The 10,724-nt window shown below is 42.9% G+C and overlaps 1 protein-coding gene across 1 annotated transcript; it reads left to right on the plus strand.

Annotated features, from left to right (window-relative positions):
• The first annotated feature begins 248 nt into the window (after positions 1-248).
• On the plus strand, positions 249-10,121 carry LOC147526433 (uncharacterized protein C12orf50 homolog). Its single transcript, XM_086629889.1, has 9 exons — positions 249-289; positions 2,233-2,381; positions 3,002-3,166; positions 4,273-4,350; positions 4,445-4,558; positions 6,404-6,523; positions 6,711-6,914; positions 9,383-9,474; positions 10,059-10,121. The coding sequence occupies exons 1-9, from the start codon at positions 249-251 to the stop codon at positions 10,119-10,121; spliced, it is 1,026 nt and encodes a 341-aa protein (XP_086486015.1).
• Positions 10,122-10,724: the final 603 nt, after the last annotated feature.

Consider the following 10,724-nt stretch of genomic DNA (forward strand, 5'->3'; position numbering starts at 1 on the left):
CAAAGATTTAGGTAAAAAGAGTGAAAGAATCAGGTTTCTCTTTGGGGTATCAAAGATTTGTTTCCAAGACCGCAGTTCGTACAGCAAGATGCTGGGTGTTATTTCAGCCCTGCCAAACGGGTTCGCTCCCTTTTACGTTAAAGAAACACCGGCACGGGAGACTCTCTGAAAAGGTCCGGTTTTCCCTACTTTACTCTGAAGCACTGGAGATAAAGGAAGAAGTGAAGCTGGACAGGTCACAAGGCGCCATGACGCTCATGGAACCAGGAGCCCTTGGAAGCCTGGCAATGTAACATTCTACACCGCCTGGCAACCGCCTTTGCCGGTTCAAGGAGGCAGGGGAAGGGAGCGCCTCCTTCGGTCAAGTGTAAGTTGGAGCTTTCTTCCGAAACAGCAGCAGGGCTAGGGTTCTGAAGGTGCAGATTTCAAAAGAAAACTACCACTTTCAGGATAAGATTACGATTTGCCTGAATGTTGATAGCTTTAATGGTTTCATGTATGTTTTGCCAGCATTCAGAGTGGAGAAGCAGAGAAGGCAGAAATGGCAGCAGTGGGGAACCAACACTACTTCCATCCTTGTTCCCCCTACGCACAGGTAAATGCTGTAGATATGAGAATGGTTTGTATCCTTGATTTTCTCCTTATACCCCTGTCGAAAGGGAGGGTTATGCTGTAAAGATAGTAGTTGAGAGGTCACTCTGGCTGGGTCATGGCCGCATCAGGAGATAAAACATCTGATCTTCAGAAGTGGTGAGAAGAACTAATGATCACCTAAACTATGGACAATTTCTCCTGTGAACTGGGCTCAAATATTCAAGGACACAGAAATTAAAAATGGCACCTAAAGGTCTTTCATTGTTCACCTTTCTTACTGAATCAACGTTATACTGATTCTGAATAAACAGGCCATGTTTAGCACTTCTGCTCATAGGGACTTCCTGAATTTCTGCCAAATCAGTTATTTGAAACAAAGTCCTTCAAGAGGGGTTTACCCCTTCAGTGAAATATTTCTGTTCCACCTCCTAAAAATACAGGGTTTTGCGTAGGGCTCTTCTCCACTGCATCACTTCCAGCCTCGGGGATTTAGGCGTTAATGCCTGGGAGGTGGGCTCGGGCTCCAGACACCAGCGTGTCTCAGGGCATGGCCCAGCTGTACTGACTATAGTCCAACAGTGGCAAGTTTTGCAGACGCTGCTCTGAGACCCAGCTGTTAATGTCTGGAACTGGGTGAAAACGGCCTTCAAACAGGTCAGTATTTTCAAGTGTGCCTTTGCTTTCCTTTAAAACATTACACAGAACCTCGTTCAGAAATGACCGGCAACCTGGCATTTGCAGCTCTCAGCTGGGATGTAGTTCATATCCAGGATATAAACCTGACTTGGCTTGTTCAGGGTAATGGTCCTGAGCGTTCGCCTCTTTGGAATGATTTGTTTATCGTGTGCTTGAGGAAGATGCCTCAGCTCCTCAGGATAAGTGAATTGCAAAATCGGAGATGACGCTCAAATCCGTGACCTCTATTAAGACAGAGACACTGAAAAATAATTTGAAGTACGACAGACAAAAGTGACTGTCGTCGTGCAAGCGCTCCCTCTGCTACATTGTGCTGACAGTTTAGCTGGCGACACACTGATCCATAGAGGGAGAGCAGCAGTGTGAGTTTGTGTATGAGTAAAGCAGCAATAACTAAATAATTCCATGCAGATATTCTTTTTTTCCCATTAGGCTTTTATTTTTCATCTCTAAAAAGAGCAGTGTAATGAGAATGGTCTCTGACCATTGATTCCCAAACTTTTAGGTTTGCAGTTTTTGTTGGGAATCTTTCTGGGTTTTCCTTCTTACTCCTTATCCCCCCGTAGACCCATGTCCTTCAACACTCAGAGAGTGCGAGTGTAAGATTTGCACTTGCACAGCAGACTTCCTTTGAGATCCACCTGATTAGCCCAAGGCGCAGGCAAGGAACCTCAGCCACGTGACAATTAAGTGACTCCTAGATTTTTTGTCTTCCCAGCACACTGGGGAAAGTCTGCAGGACAGGAAGTAGACTGCTTGACTCCTCTTGTCACCTAGGAACAGCTTCACATCATGAAAGCTCCACTGAGCTTAAGACAAATTTAAAGACAACTTTAACCGTTCTACAATACCAGAGCGTGGTCCCGCAGAATCTTACTCCTATGTTCACAGGAGCGTACTGCGTACTAATCCATTGAGTCCTTTTTTGGTTCCCTTCGCAAGAGCTGAAAACCGTTTTCTCCTGCAGCAGAAGTACACCAGCATCCCCTGCTTCTGGGAAAGGAGACCTTCCGGCTGCATAAAGATCTCTTGCCCCTTCCATCACTGCAAGCCTCGCTCGATAAATGGACTTTTTTTGCCACCTAGTAACAGTGAGTAAAAATACGTTCTTAACAATTTGCTCGTTAGAGTGCGTAAACCCACAAAAACGTCCTTCCAGCAACAACAACTGCAATAAAAGAAAATGCCCGTGTTTCATCTTACTGCTTTTAACCTGGGAAACATATCCAATTGCAGTATTTTTAATAGGATGCTGAGATTCCTGATTGCATGTCTAGTTGCAAGCCGTTTACTCACTTCAGCCCAGGTGTTAACGAACCACACGTTTCCCTATGTTGTCAATGTCTTAAAAGGAATTGGAAGAAAGAAGGTTACGGACTCAAACTAATCTATCCAATGGCTGGAAGAGATATCCAGCCTTTTTTAGATGGCATAGAATGATCAAAATGTTCCTCTTTTCAAAGGGCTTTATTCACCAGTGCCTCATCTGTCCGTTCCAAGGAGTCAGCACCCGTGTTTTTCCATATGTTCTGTAATTGGAAGATCCTCTTGTGCCAAACTCGGCAGAGGATTTTGCCCAAAAGGCACAATCTCTCTATTTAATCATTCCTTCCATAGAACAATGGTTTCAAAACTACACCTGCTGGTCTGAAGCTGGATTTGACAATCTAGTTCCCTCCCAGGAAACTAAATGTAAGTTTTTTTTCTGCAGATGCCCCATTGCAAAAGGTGGTCCAAGGAGGGAGTCTGCACCCGTACCATCATCCAAAATCTCTCCAATATCCAGAAAATTTTTTACTACCCATTCACCCCCCAGTCATTATAAACCTTAACAACGAAGAGGAGGAGGAGGAGGAGGATGAAGATGCAGAGAACTGTAAGCATTTTCTTTCTTTCTTTTACAAGGAAGCAGAGTGGGCATTTTCGTCTCTTGCAATGTACTTCACACCCATTGGTTGTCATAACCATGCCATTTTTAGAGAAGGGTCGTTGACAAGTTTTTGAAATAGTTTCCAGCCAATCTGCAAAATATGAGACGTGGTAGTCACCAGATTTGAGCGAGGCAGCATTTTCCAACTCCTGTGAAATGCCTGGCTGTATGTTTCAATAGTGGTAGAATTCACATCTCTCTCTTTCCTTGAATAGTCTAAAATGTGATCCACGGTTCAGAGGGCCATCAAATACTCTTCAAAATGTCTCATAATTTGGGGACGAAACTTCAGGCTGAGGAGGTACTTCTCTTCTGGAAACAAACTGTGGCACAGGGGCTTTACACGCTCCTCACTGAAGGTGAAGTCACAGGTTTGTTCACAAAAGAGAGTTGCGGGACTTCAGCTTCAGTTAAGTTGTCCAAGGGATTTCCTAAACCCTGCAGGCAGTCTCATTTTATTACAGCAAGTTATTTTTAAATCTCGTGAAGGGAATCCACAGAAAACACTACTTCAAAGGAAAGTGTAGCTGTGTATATTCTGATATATATAGAGAGAGAGAGATTCTAGAATTGCCGTGAAACCGTTGACTGTATCTTACTCAGAGATGAGAGATTCCCAGGGAAGGAAAGAATCTCACATTCCCAGAGAGTCAAAGTGAGAGACTGACCTACTCGCATGCGTGCACCCCGCAAACCGCTGTGCCAGCTCTCAGGCAGCCCCAAGCTGCTTTTCGTCCTGGTGACGTGTTTACTCAAAAGATTTCCTTTTGGGTGTAAAGGAAGGATTATTTTGAAAATGAGTACTGAAGATTTTTGGACTACTTTGAATCATGTCTAATCTACAAACAGTAGCTTCTTCACAGGTGTTGTAACTGCAATTCCATTGCACTTGGAAATACCTAGTACTAAGGAATCATTTTTCTGTGCAGAACCAGAGGTTGCAGTCAGAAAAACCCACCTGTGACCAAAAAGAAATTCATTATTTGACTCTTAACAATTGCTGAAGGTCTTTGTATACATACCTTGTCATCTTTGAAAAATATTTCCTCCAGCTCTTTCTAACTACGTGCATAAGACTCCTGAGGATCTGGAAGAGGAAAGAGCGATAAAGGAAATATGCTACAAATCCGGTAAATACGAATTCAGTCACTCTGTCCTAAACAGCAATGCTGCCTCTGTAGTAAACTTTGTGGGTTTTTTTTTTCCCTCTGGGACTGTATTTAGGAGAGTATTACAGGATTCAGCCCCCTCTCAAACGCCAATCAACAAAACCCATGTCTTCACCTCAAGGAAAGGAGCTGCTGCCCTTGGAAGGCACGGAGCGAGGCTTGCAGGGAGGTAAGTACTTGTCATCTTCTTGGCTCACGTTTGCCACTATCACAATTACTGTTACAGAGAGCAACTCTTACGTAGGTTGCCCCTCTTCTCCTCTTGTTTCATCTACTGACAATAAAAGACAGAATGTTCCAAAGAGCAGAAAAACACTTCATTCATTTTACCCCCATTTATGCAGGTATGTGGTGTCACACACTGCACTTACTGACAAGCGGCTAAAACATTCGTTCTGTTGCCCTTCCAGGTGATGGGAATGCAATTCCTACAAAAAGAGAAGGAGAAGATTCAGGAAGGAGACGACCAGCAGAGACTATTCCCAGAACAGATGGCAGATCCTGTGAAAATGGAGGTAATATACTTGAGCATTGGTTTCTCATTGCTACACATCACCTGGTAAATTACTGTTACAGGGAGAAACGATGACAGAGGTTGCCCCGCCTCTCCTCTTGTTCATCTACTGGCAATAAAAGACAGCATGTTTCCAAGAGCATAAATAAAATAACGGAATACGCACACATTTAGCTTCACCATTTCATACTTGATCTTTATGCTCTAGAGGCTCTTGCCTCAGTGCTCAAAACCACTGCTTAGGAGCCTGCATGTTTTTGGATTACACTGAAAAAAGAAAGTCTCCTCTATGCTGATTCCAATCGATCGTTTCCCTGCTCAATTTTGGAAAAGCAGTGGTTCTCTGGAGTGACACAAAAGCAAGTGTAGAAATGCGTCCAAGCTAAAATGCTTTTGAAAACTGTTATTTTCCTGAGACTAGCCCTATGTTAAGTTGAACAGGCTTTGTAGTTTTCGGCTGTCAGACAGGGCAGTAAGAAAGCTGCAATCCTGCGTCGCGTATAAGGGGAGCTGATCCCTCTGCACAAACACAGGAGATCTTAATGAAGACACAGTGCTTGTAGTCACATCCAGCAAATTGAAACACCTACACCTCAGTACCTCGACGGACAGGCTTCATCCTCTTCCCAGAAGAATTCTACAATCTATTCGGTAGCGTAGAAAACGTATCCATCGGGTTACTGGAGGTGAATTGTCACCTGATTATTACTTTGGGGTTTTGGAGTAAAAAGGAAGAAAGGAGAGATTTTAGCTTTAAACTACCCCATAAACTGACTTTGCTTTCAAGAGTTCCTCTGCTGGAGGAAATACAGCCACTTTTGGTTTCCTTTTGGGAAATGATACTGAAAGAGTAATTAACACGTAAAACCAGGTTTTACCCAAGAAGACTTGTATCTGAAGTGGGAGACTGGGTTTTCAAAACACCACAGCATTTGGGCATAAGAAAACGTTGTGTGCTTTTTAAAAGTAAATTATGTGTTCTCTAAATCCCTCAGAAACAAACCACACAGAGCTGGCAAAGAACCATCGCTGCAAGAAGCAAAGGAAAAGAAATGGATTTCTGAGGAACCAAGAAATTCACCTAATACCGTAACAGGCAAAGGTATTTGGAGAAAACAGTTGGCTTATTCATTTTTACTCATTAAAGCACTAGAGGATTTAGCACCACCTAGGTACTTTCTGGTATTTCCTAAATATCATTCACGAAAGGTGAGAAGCTAAAGAATGAGCAGGTATTTTGTAGCTGGCTTTTTCCTTTGCAGCCATAGTCTTCTTCATCCGGTGTCTCACGGTATTTTCTGAGAGAGCATGAGAGTTACACATCAGTTACGCTAGACAGAATCCACATAACTAACGAAAATGAAGGGGAAAAACCGAGAGGTGAAAGGAAATGGCACTAAACCAATCCCTGTCTCCTAGAGGTGGGAGGAAGGGAACAGCAGTGCCATTCACTGTGCTTACGCGCAAGCAGCTAAAACAGCCTTTCTGTTGCCTTTCCAGGCGATGCGAGCACAACTCCTACAGCACCGAATAACACAAAAAGAGAAGGAGAAGGTTCAGGAAAGAGAGAACCGACAGAGAGTATTCCCAGAGCAGATCGCAGATCCTTCAAAAACGGAGGTAATATACTTTAAAGTTGGCATCTCATTGCTGAACATCTTCTGGAAAATAAAATAACTAAACAGAATTTCACTGGGCTATCCAGAAGGAACATGTTTTTAATCTTGCGGCATAGTCCCCAATCTCCTGCAACAGATCAAATTTGGAAGTAATGGCACAACATTTCGGTTTGTTTTTTCGCTTTCAGGAAGTCACACTTCAAACCCCAAAATAAAACCAGGTTACCAACAAAGAGGTCAAAGGATGGATGACGAAACTGCTTCTTCTATTCCTAATGTGAGAGAAACTGGAAGAAAGACTAATTTCAGCCCTCCAGAACCTCGAAGATCAGCGTATGTAGTCTATCGTACACCCTCTGTCAAACAAGAATCAATGTTCAATGGACCTACAGGTGGGTTCCTGCTTACACAGGATTCTTAAAACGTCTCCAATATGCCTGTCTGTATTGCACTGCTTTCCATTTCGTCCCTGCAGGTGACTATTATGTTATCTGTGCCTAAATATGGGAAAGAGAAATTTTCATCCAGCAGCATTTTCACCAGTGGATTGCAGCAGGATCCACAGACACCAAACAGTCAGAATATTCTCGAACAAGAACGCAGCCACCTTCCTAACAGGAGTTCGTTTCTCTGCCCCACAAAGAGGGATGAATGCAATGACGCATTGATGTGCACGAATATACCGACCCTCACTACTTACACCAGCTTTATGTCATTCTTTCTGTGGAAATATTTGACAAACCTTGGAATATTCCACCTTTAACTTACCAATTTATTCTAACTATTGACAGCAATAGCAGTAGAAGTGGGTTTGCCGTAGAATTTCAGTTTCCTCTCAAGAAATCATTCTTGTTCAACATTTTCCTCCCAGCAGGGGATGAAATAACGCCCTTTCTTTGTATAACAGTTTTCCATAGCCAGGATAAAACAGTTGGCTTACTCATTTTTCTTTGCTAGACAGTTACATGACTTACTACCACCTAGGTACTTTCTTTTCTAGTGTCAAATATGAACAATCCATATTCGGAATGGACTATGCAGAAAGAACAAGTTTTTAGTCTTGTCTTCCAGCCTCCAGTCCTGTAATATATTGACTTTTGAGTAACAGCACAACGGTGATGTTTAAGCTGTTTGGTTTTTTTTTTTTTACTTTTAGAAATTCACACTTATAAACCCAAAGTAAAACCAACTTACAAACAAAAGGGTCAAGGTAAAGATGATGAAACTGGAAGAAAGACTAATTTCAGCCCTCCAGAACCTCGAAGATCAGCGTATGTAGTCTACCGTACACCCTCTGTCAAACAAGAATCAATGTTCAATGGGCCTACAGGTGGGTTCCTGCTTACAAAGGATCCTTAAAATGACTCCAATATGCCTGTCTGTACTGCACTGCTTTCCATTTCGTCCTTGCAGGTGACTATTAAGTTATTTATGCCTAAATATGGGCAAGAGTAATTTTGATCCAGCAGCATTTTCACAAGTAGATTGAGGCCGGATCCATAGGCAGAAATGTAAAGCTTTGGGAAGCTTTATAATTAGGCAGACAGAACATTTATCAACAAGAACGTAGCCACCTTCCTAACAGGAATTCTCTTCGCTGCCCAACAAAGAGGGATGAACGCAACGATGTGCTGTCGCGCACGAATATACTGACCCCCACTATTAACAGCATCTTGTAGGACATTTCTGCTGTGGAAATATTTAATAAACCTCAGAATAGTCCACCTTTAATTTCTCCTCTTACTCTAACTATTCATAGCAACAGAAGTAGAAATACTCTTGCAGCAGAATTTCAGTTTCCTCTCAAAGAAACTTTCTCGTTCAATTTTTTTCCTCCCAGCAGGGGATGAGAGAATGCCCTTGCTTTGCAGGGTATTTGCACACAACTGGCTTTTCACTGGACAGATCTAGGATTATTTTATTTATTGCAAATTTTGCTGCCTTTCTACTTTCTGTCTACAGAGTTACTCTCATCATTGTGTTTTTCATCTGTCACTTCATCAAGAAATTTACTGGTCAATGAGTTAAATAGTCCTAGCTTGAGAAAGCAATTTCCTCTTGCCAGTTTCACTCATCTCTCTTAAGCCAGCTTGAACCTCCATCTGGAGATGCCTCCCTGCCTGAATTTCCAATGAAAGGAACCTCCACTGACCATTTTCACTACCTTTCTTTTCAGCTGTACCGGAGCCATATGGTGGGAAATGCTCCAAAGAAAAGAACCAGCTTGACACAAATAGGAGACTTTGGACCCAAACGGAAAACTACGGTAAGACTTATACGCGGCGTGTAAACTGGAAAATTGAGGAGTCTTGTGGAATTACTGATTTGAGTTCTTGGAATTAAGCTGGAATAAACAGAAAGCCAGAGTTTTCATAATCATGATTTTCAACCAGGTCTTACACAAAATGCTTAGTCGTTAGGCAGCACACTCGGATGCAAAATCAATTGTCGAGCACAAACCCATCCTACTGCCTTGCCCCTAGTGCTGTCACAAGCAGGGATAAAACAGGAGACTGGATTACGGATTCGTTTAATTGAAAAGCAATTGATGCCTTTGGGAAGATTTCCAACAGGGGAACACTGACTTTGGTCAAGTCAAGGATGCCCCTCGCAGAATGGCCTCAAGTGGAAGATCCTGTGAGCCTGACGGCAACGCTGCAAGATTCCAAACGATCTTGAAAGTACTAGAGGCACAGGCTGTATTTCATACTCGCTTGGATTTCAGGGACGATGTACGATTCACCCAATGCCTTCGTTGATACTTCAGCAAATGTCATATTTAGGTCACATATCAGAGTAAGAGAGTCTGTCCTGAAATCGCAGCTGAAACTGAGAAACAATATATGTGTTTTTTCTATAGACAAATGCACTTCAGGATCTTACAATGCACCGACTTGGAGGAAAAGAAACCCCCACGCAAAAACGTTCCCTAAGTGGAAAACAACCATTCCGGTAACTGTTTGGTACAACTTTTTACAATTCAGTCTTTTCAGTAACCGCAGCGTGTCTCTCCCACCTAGAAAACGTCAAAGTGCTCCTAAAACTTCCCCCGCCAAAACCGTTCATAGTTTGGTTCGTTTGCAGCCATGCAACTTTGGCCGGACAACGTGCCTGTGATTTTTAATCAGTCCCAATATTACTGATACGAAAGCAAAGGACGTAGCTGCCTTTGAAGCGAGGAGCTACCAGAAGCGGCTTTTGGCTCGTAGCACTGGGCACAGCCCAGCAGAGACGACAGCAGCGCCATCGCTTTGTCTCTCTGCTGGACCGCTCGCGCAGCATCGACAATAGCTGCACGCTGACCAGCTGAGGTCCGACTTCACAAAAGCACTCTGGCGACAAAACAGTCACGAGACACCCTAAGGACCTTTAATACGTTATTTAATACAGTATTAAAGGTCCTTAGGGAAAGCAGAGATTAGAATCTCTATCTCGCGTTTTAAGAAGTTTCCTTCTTAAAATCTTTCTGAAAGAGCACATGGTTTTACTCTGATAGATCGTGCACTAAACCTTCTGTACATCTCTCTTGACAACAGAGCCAAGAAGACACGGCAGTGAAAGGACAAGGAGAACGATACGGAGAGATGAGAAAGAGATGAAGCGAGTACTTCGATTGACAAGAAAAATGTCAACTGAAAGAGATCGAAGTGATTTTTTTAGACTATGTTTTAAAAGCATAATTCCTAATATGAATAAACACTATTTGTTTTACTCAGCCGTATCAGAGGACTTTTAATGGCAACAGCAACAGGAATGCATTCTAGAAAGGAGCTGTTTTGGTGTGAAGGTGTCGTGGGTTAGGTTAAACCACGTGAGTTAGGCAGAATCCGAGATTTCCTTTCAAAGCTTCAAAGGCACCAAGATTCACGAAAGTAATAAAAATACACCAGTGTTTCCCAGATCTTCTGCCTGCTTGCCTCTGTCCTTAGGGCCCCAAAGAGCAATCAAAGGAAACCGAGGACGCTCAACATTTCACCCAGTGAGGCCCTAAAGATTGCAGTTCTGTGAGGTCACGTACTCGCTGCGTGACAGATTCCCCCACTGGTTTAAACTCACAGTACTTGAAAATAGGACCTGAGCTACAGCAACTGTTTAAACCTTTTTTCAGCTTGTTTGTTGCGCTTTCGATCCAGCCTTGCTCATCTATAAAATCAGAGAATCAGAGAATGGTTTGGGTTGGAAGGGGACCTCAAAGATCAGCT

The sequence above is a fragment of the Tauraco erythrolophus genome, chromosome Z (assembly GCF_009769465.1).
Source record: "Tauraco erythrolophus isolate bTauEry1 chromosome Z, bTauEry1.pri, whole genome shotgun sequence".
In the NCBI taxonomy this organism is placed as follows: domain Eukaryota; kingdom Metazoa; phylum Chordata; class Aves; order Musophagiformes; family Musophagidae; genus Tauraco; species Tauraco erythrolophus.

What these genes read in the sequence shown, in the direction of transcription:
- LOC147526433 (XM_086629889.1), top strand. Translation starts at nt 249, where the DNA reads ATGACGCTCATGGAACCAGGAGCCCTTGGAAGCCTGGCAAT. An exon ending in GCCCTTGGAAGCCTGGCAAT is followed by an intron (nt 290 to 2,232) that starts GTAACATTCTAC and finishes TCCCTTCGCAAG; the next exon opens with AGCTGAAAACCGTTTTCTCC. An exon ending in GGATGAAGATGCAGAGAACT is followed by an intron (nt 3,167 to 4,272) that starts GTAAGCATTTTC and finishes TATTTCCTCCAG; the next exon opens with CTCTTTCTAACTACGTGCAT.